The sequence below is a fragment of the Typopeltis vanoorti genome, chromosome 10 (assembly GCF_054136105.1).
Source record: "Typopeltis vanoorti isolate ZY-2024b chromosome 10, IOZ_Tvanoo_1.0, whole genome shotgun sequence".
Taxonomy (NCBI): Eukaryota; Metazoa; Arthropoda; class Arachnida; order Uropygi; family Thelyphonidae; genus Typopeltis; species Typopeltis vanoorti.
In genome coordinates, this window is record NC_143558.1 from 86,792,653 (window position 1) to 86,812,035 (window position 19,383).

General features: G+C 35.1%; 1 protein-coding gene across 1 annotated transcript in view; it reads right to left on the reverse strand.

The window, feature by feature from the left end:
- LOC150102567 (exportin-1-like) overlaps positions 1–19,383 on the reverse strand; it is a 448,940-nt gene that overhangs the window by 364,340 nt on the left and 65,217 nt on the right. The window contains exon 5 of the mRNA XM_090399503.1: positions 10,055–10,229. Coding sequence (XP_090255629.1) covers positions 10,055–10,229 — 175 coding nt within the window. The remainder of the gene's footprint in view (positions 1–10,054; positions 10,230–19,383) is intronic.

Below are 19,383 nucleotides of genomic sequence, written 5' to 3' on the forward strand. Positions count from 1 at the left end.
GATTATTTCAGTTTAATCATGATCCCGATTACCGATTCAAACTTATTCTAACTGGACAGTGGAAATGTCATATTTCTAGGTAGCAGTGAGAAGGAACTGTTAGTCTTTTGTGAATAGAAGTCACAAAATAAATATTGAAATAAATAAGATCTATATAAAATGAAGAATGGAAATAACAATCAACAACCCTATCACTGTAGATGAAAATAATTTCTCAAAAATAAAGTGAAATTAAATAAAATACAAAAGATCCCACTAAGAAATTCTTTCCAAATCAACATTTTTAACATAAACACCAAAACAAATGACGTACTCATAACTTAAATAAGTGGGCTGTTCAATAAGTAATAAGACTAATTTTACTGTGGCGAAACCACTCATCACAATATTAATTTCTGTGGAATAAAGAAATGTTGCTGTATGTATTAACAAAAGAGATTGATAGATGGCGTATACGAGCTGATGTGCCAGAGTGTCACGTGACTAAACGCAAGTGCTCATTGGCGCACCTATGAGCTGCGACCAGTCTTCGAAATGGAAGCGTCCTTGGAACAGCATTATGCGATTAAATTTTGTGTGCGTTTGCAAAAATCGGCATAGGACACTTTTAACATGATACTCGAAGCTTTCCACGATGAAGCAATGTCGAGGGCAAGTGTTTTTCGCTGGCATAAAACTTTTAAGGAAGGAAGGCAAAATGTGGAAGATCTTGAACGTGAGGGAAGACCTTCAACGTTCATCACAGAGACAATGATCAACACAGCAGCGATTATCATCAAGCACGTCAAAAGGAAGCGTCCATTGCTGAAGAATGGCTTCTTATTACACCATGATAATGCAAGGCCACATATTGCTGGTTGTGTAGTGGACGTTCTGCAGAAGAACAACACAGATATCCTACCACACCCTCCATACAGTCCTGATCTCGCACCGTGCGATTTCTGGCTGTTTCCTCAGCTCAAGAAACCACTAAGAGGCTGCCATTTCGAAAGTAACAAAGCATGTGTAAAAGCTGCGGAGGCGGTTTTGAAAGAACTCTCAAAAAACGGACTCTCACATGTGTTTAAGAAGTGGACGCAACGTTGTGACATGTGCATCACGTCTCACAGTAGTTACTTCGAACAAGACCATGTAAATGAGGACGATTAAAGGTAATCCGTTTTCTGTATAAATATAGTCTTATCACTTATTGAACAGCCTGTTTCTGGTTTGACATTCTGCCAGAAACAGATCTGTTTCTGGCAGAATGTCAATCAAATTCAACAACCAGCAGGATGAGATGCAGAAATGCTCGCTTTAAGAAATTACCAAATGCAAATTCTTCATCTACCAACTAAATATTCATCACATAATTCAACTGATTTTAAAGAGAAAACCAGTAAGATTTTTAATTTAAAACTGAGTGCATTTCTTTTATGCCATCATATCCAGGGATGTATATTCTGGGTGTGCAACGCAGACCCAAAAAAAATGCATGAAGAAATAATTTTTGAACAGTTATTTATTTGAAATAAATAGTTGTGAACTATTATAAATATCAAGATACTCCCAATGTGACTGTAAATGACATAATGAAAGTGTTGCCGATGCACACGCTGACTACTCATATATGAAGAGTAATGTGATTTCCCTATGAGATATCTGCCTGCATTTTTAACGACGGAAGGTGAGTGGAGATAACATAGCACATACACTGGTTCATGTGCACTGAATGAAATTTCCACAGGAATTTTAAAGGCATGTGGGCTGTCAACAGCAGATGTGGCTTAATTCTATTCAGTAGATTGCCTACAGTCAATCAGTTATTTCTTGAGGTTACCTGTTAGATAACTGTGTAGTTTTTTTTTTAATTGACTTCTCAACAACAGAAAACAGTGTTGAAATTTTGTGCACACCTTTTACAAACTGAAAATGTAAGATAAAGTTAAAAACTAATAAAGATGATAAAACATTCACCTCTTCCAAATTTATGTAGCATTTGCAATTAGGAATCGATTAAAATGATGTATAAACAGAACATTTTTTCTTAATATAGTACATTTAAATTTTAATGCTTTCTTTAATAGTTACTTTACCAAAGAACGGCTACCATACAGACTCGAAACATTGTAAGCATCCACCATACACCACTGCTAACTATACCTATGGTGGGGTTTTAGTAAGGCCTTTGCAATAGTTTGTTATAGTAATATTTGCTACAGTGACTGTCTACCATAAATACAAGTCTAGTATGCCACAGCAAAAAATAAAAATAATAATAATAATAATAATAACGATAATAAAATAAAATAACCAAGGTATAAATGATTTGCTTTACAGGACAAATCAACAAAAAATAAATCTCAAAAAAATATAAAAATAAATAGAAGTGAATAGGGTCGAGAGGTAGGTGCCAGACTAAGAGAAATATGCTGGTCTTCCAAGTTGGAGGTTTTGAGTAAGGCTGTTTACTAAGTAAAAAGTGTCCACACTTCAAATGGAAAAATTCTTTGCAAAGAAACAATGGAAAATAACCAAAAAAGGATAAAAGATGAGCAGTTAGGAATATCAGAGATTTTAAAAGATACCCACTTAGAAAGTATGAAGTATATCAACAAAAGAATAAGAATTAGTAAAACAACTAAAAACATTAATACAGCCGTGATAATAGAAAGAAAAAGTAAAGGAAACAAAAGATATAGATGGTTTTACTATGTTATATAATGGAGGGAACCAACATATCAGAGCATCTTGTGGAGTGACCATTTTAATAGATAATACATGAAAAAATAGAATATGAAAGCACAATTTTGTAAATAATGGAATTATGACAGTTGAATTAAAAACAAGTAGAAGTTACTTAAATATTATAGGCATATATGTCACTAAAGAAGGTAGAGAAGAGAATTCTAATCAATTTTAATCAGCATTTGAGATAATCCAATCTCAAATGCTGTAGGAAAATATGTATGAATAACATATTTTCTATTCCGATTGTTATTCATGGAAATTTGCATGAATAACAATCGTCAAGAACTTCTATATTAAGAAAAAATTATTTTCAATAATTTTAAAATAACTAATACGTTGCAAAAATAAAAAATAAATAAATAAATATACTTGGAATGGCAGAGGAGCAAGATATATAATTGATTATATCATTACTAATCAGAAACTAGCTCCACGTGTGAAAGATACATACATGTTTACAGAGGAAATTAATTTTTTCAGATCATTACATAGTAATTTCTAAAATAGAATTATGAACAAAATGAAGAAAGGAAGTGAATAAGAAAAAACAAGAAATAGAACAAGTATATCTATTATTACAAAAAGAAAGCATTAGGATGCTATATCTATCACAATTAACAGATTACTTAAAATAAGACAAAATATCAATGCTGATATAGAAGAATGGAAAACTTTAATAAAGAGAATTCATAACACATCTCTGAAGTACTTGGAAAGAAAAACACTAAAAATTTAGAACACGGATATAGAAAATGCAATAAAAGAAAAACAAATGGACTACCAAAGATTCCTTCAAAAACATACAAAGGAAACACAAAATAATACAAAAACAAAAGAAATATGGCTAAAACCATAGTATAGATAGCTCACCATGATTCTTGGGACAGATTTATTAATAAAATAGAAGCAGACACACATGGAAAACAAAACATAACCTACAAAATATTAAGAAAATTAAACAACAAAGAAAGATATACAGCATTATAATAAATTTAGTTTAATCCTTTATCTAAGTGTGAGCAAACAAAGTTTGCGCCTGAAAATATCTTCAGGACAGGGGTCAGGTAGTACAACACCAGGCAACTTGTAGCAAAGGTCGACCAAGCTAACATCACTATCTCAGTATCTCCCATAATGCAAAACACATCTCCTTGCGGATATGTATAACGTTATGCATTAAGGGAAAGGCCACTACCCAGACTAGTTTCGACCTTTATTGAGGTCTCTTCATTGGGAGATAGGCCCAGAAGTGGAGATACCAGGCAGAAGCGATGGCAAGGTCATCTTTACCTATAGGAGTTGCCAAAAGGTGTGCCACCTTTTTATTAAATTACTCTGGATTTAGAGAAAGATGTTGAAAGTTTATTTTTCACTTGGTTAGACTATAATAAATTTAGTTTAATCCTTTATCCAAGTGAGCAATGCACCTGAAAATATCTTCAGCACTGGGGTCAGCTAGTACAACACCAGGCAACTCATAGCAAAGGTGGACCAAGCTAACCTCCCTCCTATCTCAGTATCTCCCATAATGCAAAACACATCTCCTTGCAGATATGTATAATGTTATGCATTAATGGAAGGGCCACTACCCAGACTAGTTTCGACCTTTATTAAGGTCTCTTCAGTGGCAGCCAGGCCCAGAAGTGGAGATACCAGGCAGAGGCAATTGCGAGGTCATCTTTACCTATATAAGTTGCCAAAAGGTGTGCCACCTTTTCCCAGTGTTGTACTACCTGATCCCTGTTCTGAAGATATTTTCAGACACAAACTTTGTTTATTCACACTTGGATAAAGGATAAAACTAAATTTATTATAGTCTCACCAAGTGAAAAATAAACTTTCAACATCTTTCTCTAAATTCAGAGTAATTTAATAAAAAGGTGGCACACCTTTTGGCAACTCCTAGGTAAAGATGACCTCGCGATTGCTTCTGCCTGGTATCTCCACTTCTGGGTCTGGCTCCCACTGAAGAGACTTCAATCGAAACTAGTCTGGGTAGTGGCCCTTCCCTTAATGCATAACATTATACATATCTGCAAGGAGATGTGTTTTGCATTATGGGAGATACTGAGATAGGAGTGACGTTAGCTTGGTCCACCTTTGCTACGAGTTTCCCAGTGTTGTACTACCTGACCCCTGTACTGAAGATATTTTCAGTTGCAAACTTTGTTTGCTCAAACTTAGATAAAGGATTAAACTAAATTTATTATAGTCTAACCAAGTGAAAAATAAACTTTCAACATCTTTCTCTAAATCCAGAATAATTTAATAAAAAGGTGGCACACCTTTTGGAAACTCCTATAGGTAGAGATGACCTCGCAATTGCTTCTGCCTGGTATCTCCACTGAAGAGACCTCAATAAAGGTCGAAACTAGTCTGGGTAGTGGCCCTTCCCTTAATGCATAACATTATACATATCTGCAAGGAGATGTGTTTTGCATTATGGGAGATACTGAGATAGGAGTGATGTTAGCTTGGTCCACCTTTGCTATGAGTTGTCCGAAGTTGTACAACCTGGCCCCCGTCCTGAAGATATTTTCTGGCGCAAACTTTGTTTGCTCACACTTGGATAAAGGATAAAACTAAATTTATTATAGTCTAATCAAGTGAAGAATAAACTTTCAACATCAAAGATATACAGCAGAAATCAACATAATACAAGAGAAACAATGGAGAGAACATCATAAGAATTTATGGTATGACCCAAATTTAATAGCAGAAAATAATGAAGAATTAGTACTGATAGAACCAATTAGGTTAGAAAAACTAAAAGCAATAAAAGTATCAAAAAATAGAAATTCAACTGGATAATGTGACAAAAATAGATCTTTGGCAGAAAACATTTATATCAGATTCTTAAAATAAATAAATAACTGCTCAAGGAAATGTGAGGTTCCACTGGAAGTCAAAAGCTAACATTATATCTATATTTAAAAAGTAGACATGATTGTGGAAATTACAATGGAATCTGTCTATTAAATACAGGTTACAAAACGTATAATAAAAATCTTGAATAAAAGACAGAAATACTGCAAATAATCTAATCTCAGAAGAATCAAATGGTTTCAGATATGAAAATTTCGTATAGACATTTGTTCAAACAAATATTGTCTATATACAATCTAAACAATTCATTCAAAAAACAATTTGTTCTATTTTGTTTTTTATGACTCTTTTTGATCTAACATGATCTCAACCTTTAAATGCCATGATTGCTTTGTTTTCTTTTGTGAAATTTTTAAATTGTATTTTTGTATATTATTTTCATTGTTTTGAACTATAATCTGATCATCTGCATACAACATTATAATTTAAGCCATTCTTCTGGTTAACCAGATGCCTTGTTTTATTGTTTTTCTTAGATTAATAATCTGATTACTATATCTGTTGAATAGAGTTGGAGATAAGCTACATTCCTTTCTAATAATCTGATTACTTTCATTCTCTTCTGTTAATTTATTACCTAAGTGTAATTGATTTTTGTATCTCTATATAAATTTCGTATAGCTTGTACCAAATGTAACGGATATTCTTGTTTTTTTTTTCATTATATTACATAATTTTTCTCTGTATTTATCAAAAGCTTTATCATAATCTATAAAGGCCATATGAGTCTCTAAATTAAATTGTCTTTTTTTGAATGAATTGTTTAGATTGTATATAGACAATATTTGTTTGAACAAATGTCAGATTATATCAGATTCTTAAAATAAATAAATAACTGCTCAAGGAAATGTGAGGTTCCACTGGAAGTCAAAAGCTAACATTATATCTATATTTAAAAAGTAGACATGATTGTGGAAATTACAATGGAATCTGTCTATTAAATACAGGTTACAAAACGTATAATAAAAATCTTGAATAAAAGACAGAAATACTGCAAATAATCTAATCTCAGAAGAATCAAATGGTTACAGATATGAAAATTTCGTATAGACATTTGTTCAAATGTCTATATGAACATTTGTTCGTAACGGTGGACACAGGAAGGTGAAGAACAAAAACATTTGTTCTTCACCCAGCTTTTATTCCACAATTCTTCTCAATCGTTTCTCAAGTATACTTGCATAGAACTTGCCAGGAACACTTAGTAGGGAAATACCTCTGTAATTCTCACATTCAGTTTTATTTCCCTTTTTATATATGGGTACTATGAGAGCTCTACTCCAATTATTGGGAATTCGTCCCTCTGTCCAGGCTTTCTGAACTATGCAGTGCAGCCACTGTAAGACTTATACCACCATACTTCAGCATTTCTGGTCGAATATCATCTACTCCTGCTGCCTTTCACACATTTCAAACCTTTGTTGGCTTTTTCTACTTCAAGTATGGATATGTATTCCTGACTGCATGCCTGGTCAGTGTTGTCATCACTGCTTCTTTCATTTAGCAGTTTTTCAAAGTAATTACTCCATACTTCAAGGATATCTTTTTCTCCAGTTTTCATGTCACCTTTATCATCTTTAATTCGTTTTACAGCACTCTTTCCTCCATTCCTAAGCTTCTTCAACAACCTCCAGAATATTTTGCCCCCTTCTTGATATTTATTTTCTATATTCTTGCCAAAGTCCTCCCACGACTTTTGTTTAGCTAGTTTTACACACTGTTTAGCATTCTTGCATTTGTCTCTGTATTCTCTAAGAGCATAAGCTGACTTATTTGACAGGAACTTTTGATATGCTTTCTTCTTTTCCTTCACCCTCTTTAACTTCCTGTGTCCACCATGGAGTTCTGATTTTTCTATCCTTGCAGACAACTTCACCACAGGCCTCTCTAGCTGAATCAATCAGGGCTTTCTTCAAGGCTTGCCAGTGAATCTCCAAGGTTTGATTCCTGTTCTCAAACTCTTTCATTTTTTCTTCAATAATCTTATTGTATTTTAGCCAACAGTTCACATCTGAGAGCTGCTCAACTTTTATTCGCTTTAAAGCTTTCTTACATATCATTCTTTTCAATATGAAATTCAACTTTTTCCTGCTCAAGACTAAATAGTGATCACTTCCAATTTCAAATCCTCTATACACTCTGGTGTCCTGCACCAGGGAGAAAACATCAATATCAACAATAACATAGTCAATGAGACTTTTCTTATTCCTTGCCTCTTCTCTCCATGTGAATTTGTGCACATTTTTATGTTGGAACATGGTGTTAGTAATAACCAGTCCATGTCCTGAGCAGAAATCCAACAGATATTTGCCAATATTATTAGCTTTGCTCTTTTCACAAAATTTTCCCAAAATATTTTTGTACGTCTCACAATCATTTCCTACTCAGCTATTTAGATCCCCAACAAGGACCAACTTTTCCTTTTTTCATTCTGTCACTTGCTTTTTCTAAAGCATCAAAAAATTCCTCCACTTCTACATTAGTAGAACCTTCTGTGGGACCATAGGCACAAATATGTCTCATTGTCCAGTTCCACATTCTCATATTTGTCCACATTACTCTACTTGAGACTGCCTGCCATTCAAGGATTAGCCTCGTATTTTGTGTTGAATACTATGGCTACTCCTTCTTTTCATTGGGTAGTGGCCCTTCCCTTAATGCATAGCATTATATATGTCTGCAAGTAGATATGCTTTGTATTATGGGAGATACTGAGACAAGGAGTGATGTGAGCTTGGTCCACCTTTGCCAAGAGTTGCCCCAGTCCTGAAGATACTTCAGACACAAACTTTGTTTGCTTACACTTGGATAAAGGATTAAACTAAATATATAATTTATAGTCTAACTAAGTGGGAAAAAAACTTCCAACATCTCTTGACCTCATCGGACACTCCATGTCATTCCATAGATGTTCAATACGGTTGAGATCAGGACTCAGTGGAGGCCAGTCAAGTGTGGTACCATTCATGTCCACTAACCATGCAGTTAAAGCAGCAACTTATGACACAGTGCATTGTCTTGCTGAAAGGGAAAATGGTCATTTCTGTAGAAATGTCACAAAGTAGGAAGCATTGTTTTGTCCAAAACGTTCAGATACCTCTCAGTATTCAGTGTTCATGGCACCATAAACAGAAGTCCAAGGCCAAACCAAGAAAAACAAAGCCACACCATCACACCACCACCTCAGAATTTCATAGTTATGGTTAAGCCCTCTGGTAAGAGACATTCGCTTGGCATCTGCAACACCTATCCATCTGTTTGGTAGAGGGTGAGCATGATCCATAACACAGCTTTCCAAGCTTACATGTCCTACGTGCTCTTTGCACCACTGAAGACAACGCCGCATGGTGATTCAAGTTATGTGGAGTGTCCATATTGCAGTCCTACCCCGAAAACCCATGCTGTAAGCCTTGGTTCTGAATGCTTTTGTGTAGATTCATGTTCCAGTCAATGTCCAGAACTCCGCATTCAGTATTGGCTGACGAATGGCGGTTTTTACATATTATCCTTCGTAGCAATCTACATTAAGGTTTGGCGAGTGTGGTAGATCGTCCACTGCAAGAAACACTTACAGTTGACTCACTGCACTTACATCTCAGTATAGTATCACTGATACCTGGGATTGCCCAATTTGCCAAACATACAGGCCAGCAACATGGCATCCTATCATGATGTCTCTTTCGAACTCTGTTAGTTCTCTTCTTGCAGCCATTTCACAGCACAGAGTTGCACTGCTTGTGAGCATCATATACCTCCAATATAATGTGAGCATTATATACCTCCAAGTCACATATTGGCTACAAATATGTGACTCGTTACATGACACAATGCATCTTGCTCATTGGGAACATTCATTGACTTCTTTCAAAGCAGTGTAAGAAAGATGGTTAATTTATATTACATCAGTAGCATGTGTGGACTAAGAGTTAGGCAATGTGGTAACCCTGTTCCAAAGACCAAAACATGGAAAATTTTCATGCAAAACAATCACCTCTCTTACTTCCAAGTAAGAGAGGTGATTGGCTCACATTACACAATGAAAGTTATCTAATCAACATCTCAGTCTTGCCACAGTGTTCTGTGATGCAGCTTTTTTAAAATAAATACATAATAATGTATTAATAACCCAAATACACAGAAATCTGATTGCATATGCTATTTGTAGTGAGTGGTTGGACAGCATTTCAAAATCATTAGGAAGAAAATAAACAGAGGAGACCTTTGAATTTGCTTATGTAAATTTAGCAAAATATTTTAGATACAGGTCATGAACCAGATCTGTGTACCAACACAAATATATTTCATTACAAATTCATTGCAGAGACTACTATTCTGATAGGTTTTTTTTTTTAATTTATTAATAGCCCACTGAAGTGTAAACACAATTTAGATCACATAAATGCTAACTGAAAATGTCATTTTCAAATCATATAATTACCTTCACACTGATTCCTGGGTAGTACTTTCCATCTTGTTTTAATAACATTTTCAAGTATCTGCAAGGCATAATATTTTGTCTGTTGATTTTTAGAAAATTCTAAAATTGTATCAACTCGAGTCCAGGCATCAGGATGTTCTTTAAGGGTTGTTAACACTTCTTGTGCAATCCTTTGCTAAAAGGATGAGACAAAATTTTAAATCCCAAGAAAATAACTATTATATGCAGACATTTTCTTTAATTCAAATGTACTCAAAATAAACAATTTGTTTCGAGTCTAAAATTATTAAAAAAAGTAATTTCTCTGTATGAATATAGGATCAGTTGGAACAATCACCTACACAATTGAGGACATACATCCAATATATCATGTCTGTTAACTTATGTTATCTGACTGGTTTTTCTGTCTCGTAGGGTTTTTTTCTCCCCTCTATTAAGACAGGGTCAACTCAGAAAGTGACAATTCTCTCTAAGGATTCCTTGTATCTTGGATGAGTTCAAACCCAGGTCGTGGCAAATGAAGGACAAATCCAATATATCGTGTCTGTTAACTTATGTTATCTGACTGGTTTTTCTGTCTTGTAGGGTTTTTTTCTCCCCTCTATTAAGACAGGGTCAACTCAGAAAGTGACAATTCTCTCTAAGGATTCCTTGTATCTTGGATGAGTTCAAACCCAGGTCATGGCAAATGAAGGACACATCCAATATATCGTGTCTGTTAACTTATGTTATCTGACTGGTTTTTCTGTCTTGTAGGGTTTTTTTCTCCCCTCTATTAAGACAGGGTCAACTCAGAAAGTGACAATTCTCTCTAAGGATTCCTTGTATCCTGGATGAGTTCAAACCCAGGTCGTGGCAAATGAAGGACACAAATGTCAAGTGATTCTTTTCAGTGTACCAATGGAGCTATGATTATTCTCGAGGAGAGAGGTCATGCTTGTCTTTTATAGGGTTGTACAATAATGATAGTAACAAGATCAGTAACTTAAATGGGTAGAAAGGCTTATGTTGTTGGCAGTTCATATTAAGTTTTTTTTATATTTTTAATTCAAAGCAAAAGGCAACAATAATAAGAAAATAAGTGACATATTTATTTACTAATCTTTAAGATTTCACTGTAACTGGTTTTATACCCAGTGAAATCTTGCTCAGAGCACACACAGCAACGATTAGTTAATAATGGAAAGAGTTGTCTGTTAAAAGTTTAACTAATTGCTGCTGTTTATGTAATGGGACAAACAGTGTGCTCTGAAACTAGCAAGATAAACAAAATATTAATTTTCTTATTGTTGTCTTCTGAATTAAAACCATCATAAAAAATTTAACAAGACAGTAACTGCCAAGTGTGCAAAAGCAAGAGGAAGTAAGTTATTTGAGCTTGAGAAATGTATTTTGTTGAAAACTGATTATGAATCTACTCTATACTATAAAATGATACGCTGAAATTGGATACGGATGTAGGCTGTAACGTTTTTGTCAAGTTATTTGAAACTGGCCTACCAGTCCAGAACACAGAGGTTGGGTGCCATAGGCGCGGCGCCTCCTTTTGAAGACTCGACACTCAGGGGCTACCCTGAGTGTCGAGTCATCAGAATTCAAGGAGAACCGGCCTACCAGTCCAGAACACAGGGGATTGGGTGCCGTAGGCGTCAGGGGTGGAGTCCCCTAGTAATAATATATTTTTGCAGAATTGCTCAACCTGGCCAAATTATCACAGCAACTTTATGAGTGGCCAGTGTATTTAGCATCTTAGTATCACTAGTGATTTTTATCTGTTTTACTGTGTTTTTCCCCTTAGGAAATTAATGTTTTATAGTATATTAATGTAGATTTTCATGTTTTTAGATTATTTAGTGTTCATAATTCTTTCATTTAGTGTTGCACGGTGATGAGCATTCATTTTAGAAATTATGCACTTTACAACCGTTTCGATCTTCATATTAAGATCATCATCTGAAGTATATACATATATACAAGGACAAGCTGAGTTACGTTATACACAGTAAGGTAAAGGAACAATGATTTGATTACCGGTTAATCTACTGGCATGATTTCTAATGAAAAAAATAGTAATAGTAAAAATAAAAATAAAATAAAATAATAATAAAAAAAATTAGGGGTGCTTAAAGGTCAAAGCTGTATAACTAAAAGGAGACCTCCACATAGCCTTTAAAGAAATGCGGAGAACCGACCCGGGCTTCAGACCTAATGTCCAATCCTCACCGTCTCGTGGTTCACTCTGTTGGGTATCTACTTGGATACTGAACGAACGAGGATTCTCTGGCAATTTGGGATTTAGCCGAACAAATTGTATTCCTATTGGTTAAACCAAAATAAAAATATGATGGTACAACATGACAAAATTTCATGCCAGCTTGGGTGTCGCCTGGTTAAACAAGGCCCCTGTTGTTTTCGCCAGGAAACCAGGGTGAACAGAGAAAATTCAGCTACTGGAACAAATCTGAAAACACACCCCAACTCAACATCACCAGAGTTAAAGATCGGCACTATCAACATAAGAAGCCTGAATGGCAAAGAAATGGAGCTAGCTGAGGAATTAGATAAGTACCAGATCGACATAATAGGGGTGACTGAAACAAAAAAGACAAAAACTGGTGAGATCTTTCTGAGCAATAAATACAAAATGTTATATTCAGGCAATGACAATCAAGGAAAAGAAGTTGTAGCCATAGTATTCAACACAAAATATGAGGCTAATCTTCTTGAATGGAAGGCAGTCTCAAGTAGAGTAATGTGGGCAAATATGAGAATGGGGAACTGGACAATGAGACTTATTTGTGCCTATGGTCCAACAGAAGGTTCTACTAAGGTAGAAGTGGAGGAATTTTTTGATGCTTTAGAAAAAGCAACTGACACAATGAAAAAGGAAAAGTTGGTCCTTGTTGGGGATCTAAATAGCAGAGTAGGAAATGATTGTGAGACATACAAAAATATTTTGGGAAAATATGGAGAAAAGAGCAAAGCTAATAATATTGACAAATATCTGTTGGATTTCTGCTCAGGACATGGACTGGTTATTACTAACACCATGTTCCAACATAAAAATGTGCACAAATTCACATGGAGAGAAGAGGCAAGGAATATGAAAAGTCTCATTGACTATGTTATTGTTGATAGTGATGTTTTCTCCCTGGTGCAGGACACCAGAGTGTACAGAGGATTTGAAATTGGAAGTGATCACTATTTAGTCTTGAGCAGGATAAAATTGAATTTCATATTGAAAAGAATGACATGTAAGAAAGTTTTAAAGTGAATAAAAGTTGAGCAGCTCTTATATGTGAACTGTAGACTAAAATACATAAAGATTACTGAAGGAAAAATGAAAGAGTTTGAGAACAGGAACCAAACCTTGGAGATTTAGTGGCAAACCCTCAAGAAAACACTGATCGATTCACCCAGAGAGGCATGTGGTTGTCTGTCTGCAAGGTTGTCTGCATTTACCCAGAGGAGGTATGAGGTTGTCTGCAAGGATAGAAAAATCAGAACTCCATGGTGGACACAAGAAATTAAAGAGGCAGTGAAGGAAAAGAAGAAAGCATATCACAATTTCCTGGCAAATAGATCAGCTTGTGCTCTTAGAGAATACGGAGACAAATACAAGAATGCTAAACAGCGTGTAAAACTAGCTAAACAAAAGTCATGGGAGGACTTTGGCAAGAATATAGAAAATAAATATCAAGAAGGTGGCAAAATATTCTGGAGGTTGTTGAAGAAGCTTAGGAATGGAGGAAAGAGTGCTGTAAAACGAGTTAGAGATGATAAAGGTGACATGAAAACGGAAGGAAAAGATATCCTTGAAGTATGAAGCAATTACTTTGAAAAACTGCTAAATTAAAGAAGCAGTGATGACAGCATAGTGGTAAAAAACACTGACCAGGCATGCAGTCAGGAATACATATCCATACTTGAAGTAGAAAAAGCCAACAAAGGTTTGAAATGTGGAAAGGCAGCAGGAGTAGATGATATTCGACCAGATGGTATAAGTCTTACAGTGGCTGCACTGCATAGTTCAGAAAGCCTGGACAGAGGGACAATTTCCCGATGATTGGAGTAGAGCTCTCATAGTACCCATATATAAAAAGGGAAATAAAACTGAATGCGAGAATTACAGAGGTATTTCCCTACTAAGTGTTCATGGCAAGTTCTATGCAAGTATACTTGAGAAACGATTGAGAAGAATTGTGGAAGAAAAGCTGAGTGAAGAACAAGCTGGATTCAGGCCAAAGAGAGGCTGTCAGGATCAGATCTTCACTTTACAACAGATAGTCAAGAAAGCATGGGAATATAATAAAGATCTGTATTTAAGTTTTGTCGATTTGGAAAAGGCATATGACAAGGTGCCAAGAGAGAAGCTATTCAATACACTATAGTTATATGGTGTCAATGGGGCATTATATAAAGCAATACTTAGTCTTAATTTGAGTTGTAAGTCAGCAGTTAGAATTGAAGGAAGTACAGGAAGATGGTTTAATGTTAAATCTGGTGTGAGACAAAGATGTATATTATCCCCTCTGTTATTATCTATATGGATCACATTATGAAGGAAAGTGGTATTAAACATGATATCAAAATTGGAGATGTTAATGTCGGCTCTTAGCTTTATGTGGATGATGTTATACTTCTAAATAAATACGCTACAAGTCTGCAAGATTCTCTGACTAAATTGAATAACTGTTGTAATAGATATGGTATGAAGGTCAGCATTAAAAAGACAAAGACAATGAAAATAGGTAGAATTGTTGAAAATGTCAACTGTGTTGTGAACAGGGAACCTGTGGAACAAGTAAAACATTTCAGCTACTTAGGCATGATTTTTACTGAAGATGGTAAATTAAATATGGAAATAGACAACAGAATCAACAAAGCTGGTATGGTAGGAAGTCAATTGAATAAATTCATGTGGAATAAGAGAGAAATTAGTCGGAACACGATATTAGCTGTATACAAGGCAGTGTTCAAACCAGTTTTAACTTATGGATCTAAGAGTTGAGTCAGAAGTAAAACACTTGACCAAAGACTAGAGACCGCAGATATGAGAGTCCTCATATTATAGGCGTGAACATACATGAAATACATGAAAGATTATAGGCGTGAACAGATGGCATCAATGGCAACATCATATTAAAAATGAGGATATTAGGAAAGAACTTGACATTATCAGCATCCAGGAATGTGCTAGTAGAGCTAATCTCAGGTGGTATGGTCACTTGAACAGAATGGGCGAGGAAAGATTAGTAAAACAAGTGTTCTCTGCCAGGTTGGCAGCAAAACGATCCAGAGGAAGACCAAGATATAGGTGGATTGATACGGTACAAAGTGCCTTAGATGATAGAAATATAAGATCTGATAATGTTGGAGTCTTGACAGTAACAGCCTGATTTGGAGGAAAATTGTAGACAGGAAATTAGTACTGATGTAATTTTTTTCATGTAGTACTATCATATCCTGTACACCCCTTGAGGGTACATGGCAGGAATTTGATCATGATGATAAAAAAAATTTAATTATTTAGAAACTACATTACAACTAAATTATATTTAAGATAACATAGGAAAAAATTCTTTCTTTTAAATAGTTTTCTTCAGTAACAATGATGTCCTATTTTTAACATTACAATTTTTATTTTAGATTTAGGATACTGGATTATCTACAGTCCTGTTTATAGTTATCTCTCAAAAAGAAAGGTTCCATGGGTAGAATATGTGCCTTCCATATGCTTGGGATTTTTAGACCATCATTATTGTTCAGATTGGGGTGGTTGATAAGAATCTCACAGGCTTCCTTAAATTTGCGTTCATACTATTGTTTGGTGTGATGTAAACAACTGGTGCTTTTCCAATCAATTCTATGTAAAGTGTTCAGGGCATGGTCAGAAAGGCCAGCTTCATCATAGTTATTATATTTAATGTGTCGTTTATGTATCTTTTGTCTATTAGGAATTGTGCGTGCGTCCTGTTTCCCCTATATATGGTATATTACAGGTGCAATAAATACGGCATACTCCAGGGTGGGCCAGCAAAAGGAGTGGGTGTTTGGATGAGTTGAGTATGCTTTTTAATTTTGCAGGAGGTATAAGGGTGGCTTTGAGGTTGTATTTTTGTAGTATTCTGTTTAATTTAGCTGACGTCCCTTTAATGTAAGGAATGGCTATAGTTTTATTGAAAAAGCATTTTTTTAAGAAAAGTATTGCTGATAACTTTAAATTCGTCCTAGCATTTGTTCATTGGAGCAGATCTTCAAAGCCCTGTTTTTTAGAGTATTAATGACACCTAGTTTTTGTGTTGGGTGGTGGTAGGAGTTTGTGTGTATATATTGGCCAGTATGTGTCGGTTTCCAGTAAACAGTGAAGGAAAGATCAGAAGGAAGACGTGTGACAAGTGTATCTAGAAACGGGAGCATGTTCTGTTTTTCAATTTCACTTGTGAACTGTATGCGTTTGTGCTGTTTGTTTAGGTGGCTAAGGGAAGTGTCTAGCGGCCATGGGACCAGATTGCGAAAACATCGTCAACGTATCTAAGCCAACATTGGGTTTTAAAAGAGAGGAATCTAAAGCATGTTGCTCAAAATGTTCCACAAAAGTTAGCAATGGGAAGGGTGGGGGGGGGGGTATGGGAAGCCCATGGCTGTGCCTTCTTTTTGTAGGTAGAAAGCGTTTTTTCATACAAAATAACCAAAACGTAATACATGTGCAAAGAATGCCTTATATCTGGAGGGAATTTGTTCTGTAGAAGGAGGATTGTGTCATTTATTGGGACATTCATAAAGAGGGCAGAGACGTCAAAACTGACTAATACATCTTCTTTTTCTAGTGTAATGTCTTTGATTATGTTTATGAAGTTGTGCGTTTCTAATATAGGAGGGGGGGAATGACCTACCAACTCCTTGAGTGTTGATATAGTGTTTAGAACATTTTTATTGAGATATTGCAATATTAAATAGTTTAAAATGGCACCAAAAATGCACAAGGAACCGAATGCTAAAAAGAACAATTAAGTCAGGAAACAAAAAAGGTTTGTCCCACTAAAGAGGATATTAAAAATGATTTAACCTCCGAACTGCTCCTTAGTTAAAGCAGATTGTCAGATAGATAATACAAGAAATACAGAAAGTTGAATAGCATAGGGAGGACATGAAAATTAAGCAGCAAAATGAGAAACAACAAAGAGCAGAATCAGGTAAGTTAGTGAGTAACAAAAATCAAGTAATGCTGATTATAAAAAGAACAATTTGGTATGGCGACTATCATAAAACATGCCAATGATGAGCTGTTTTTCCAGAGCAAAAATTAAAAATATACCACATGCAATGGAAAAAAAATACAAGCAAAAGATATTGTAATTCTAGTAAGTACAAATGATTTAACTATTGCTAAGTTCAGTATGAGATAGGATATGAAAGGGTTGTTGGAAGAAGCAAGAGTGAGAAAGTGAAAATTGTAAGTATATTACCTTTGATATGAAAGAAATCAATTAAGAAGAAGGGCTATGATGGCAAATGATTCAATGCACAGGCTGTGTAGAAGGAATGGATGCAAGATTTTGGGTGGATGTGTGAAATAAGTATGAGGGAAGAATGGACTTGTACAAAAGGATGGCCTATACTTGAATGTGTTTGGTATCAGGAGTGTTGAAAAATTGAAAATTAGACTATGTAGAAGGCCAGAAATGTTGCTTCCAGCGAGTAAGGTTGTTCTTCCTTCAAATAACCAATCTCCAAAAAAACAATTTTCACTTCCTCTCCTCTTTATCAATTCCTCCTTCCCCTTGAAGCTGAGACGCACATCTATGAAGCTGAAATTTCACACCTATTAGCAGACGGAAGGAAGAATTGTTGATATTCTCATATACTAATTATTTTAAAGACAACAATCAGCCAAACAAAACCGGCATTCAGTATTCCATAACCATTTCGAGATCTTCAGATAATCGTATATTTGTGCATGCAATACCCAATTTAGATACATTTCTCTAGTCATTATTTAAATGCAATTCAGTTGTTAGAGAAATAAAATCATTACAGAAACCATCTGATATTTTATAGCTGCATAAATTTGCCATACATAAGTGCCTCAAGTAAGAATTCATATATTGTAACAAAGGGATCATCATCAGTAAGCAATGTTTAGACAATGCAATTACAGAAACAATTATTTAATTATGCAAAGGCAAAAATTACAAATCTTGCAGAAATTACTATGTTAAAGCTTCTTATATTAAAAATATAAAATGATAGTCTAAACTCGGTAAATTTCCCTATAGATATATTTCAGAATTCCACATGGAACTCTGTTTGCATAAACTGGAGCAAATGGGGATCAATAAGAAGTTGGTGATTTGGATTAGAGCAGTATTTCCCAATGTTTTTTGGATCACGATCCACCTCAATGCCTCAAAGATTTTGATGTCCCCCCCCCCCCCTCGCCGACAATGGTGAGTGTTTTGAGTATATCAGTGATGAGGTGATGAATGCAACATCATTTTCTAATTGTCCCCCCCTGTGGGGCGTATGCCCCACGTTGAGAAACACTGGATCAGAGGGTGGCTGATGAACAGATATCAAAGAATGGCAAATGGGGGAGTTGAGTCCAAGAGAAGACGACTAATCATCGACCACAAGACTCAGTACTTTGTCCTTTACTGTTTAATTTGTACACTAGTGATATAGTAAATGATCTCAAGAGGAAATATCCAATTGTTTAGTGATCATGCAAACCTGAAAAGAGCAAACACTCAATGAAGCTGATACAGAGATTTGTAGAATGACAAACAGTCTGGTGGCATGGACAAAAGTAAATCGCTACCAGTTTAATGTGGCAAAGAGTAAGGTGATGCACTCTGGAAAGAAGAGATCACAAGCTGTGTACTGTATTGATGGAATGAACTACAGGAAACTAATGAGGCCAGAGATTCATCTTTTCCTTAAAAATGTGAAATGTTACGAAATCCTCTGACCTTTGACTGCTCAGACTGCATTTTGAGGGAGTATTTTCCATTAATTGTTTATATATATATATATATATATATTTTTTAATTATTATAATATACACAACTTCCACAACTGTTCCTCTTAATAGTGTAATTATATACTTCAGATGCGACCAAGACACAAGCTTTATGACATGATTCATGTTTTGAATGAAGTTACTGATCTGTCTCTCTGATGATGACCACATAACATTAGATGAAATACATTAGAGTTTTTGAATAAAATTCTATATATTATTTTACATGTATAAACTGTGAAAGTTTTTAAATATATCTAGTACACATGTGTCATTAAAACTATTTTTTTCAGTGTGTGAATAATGG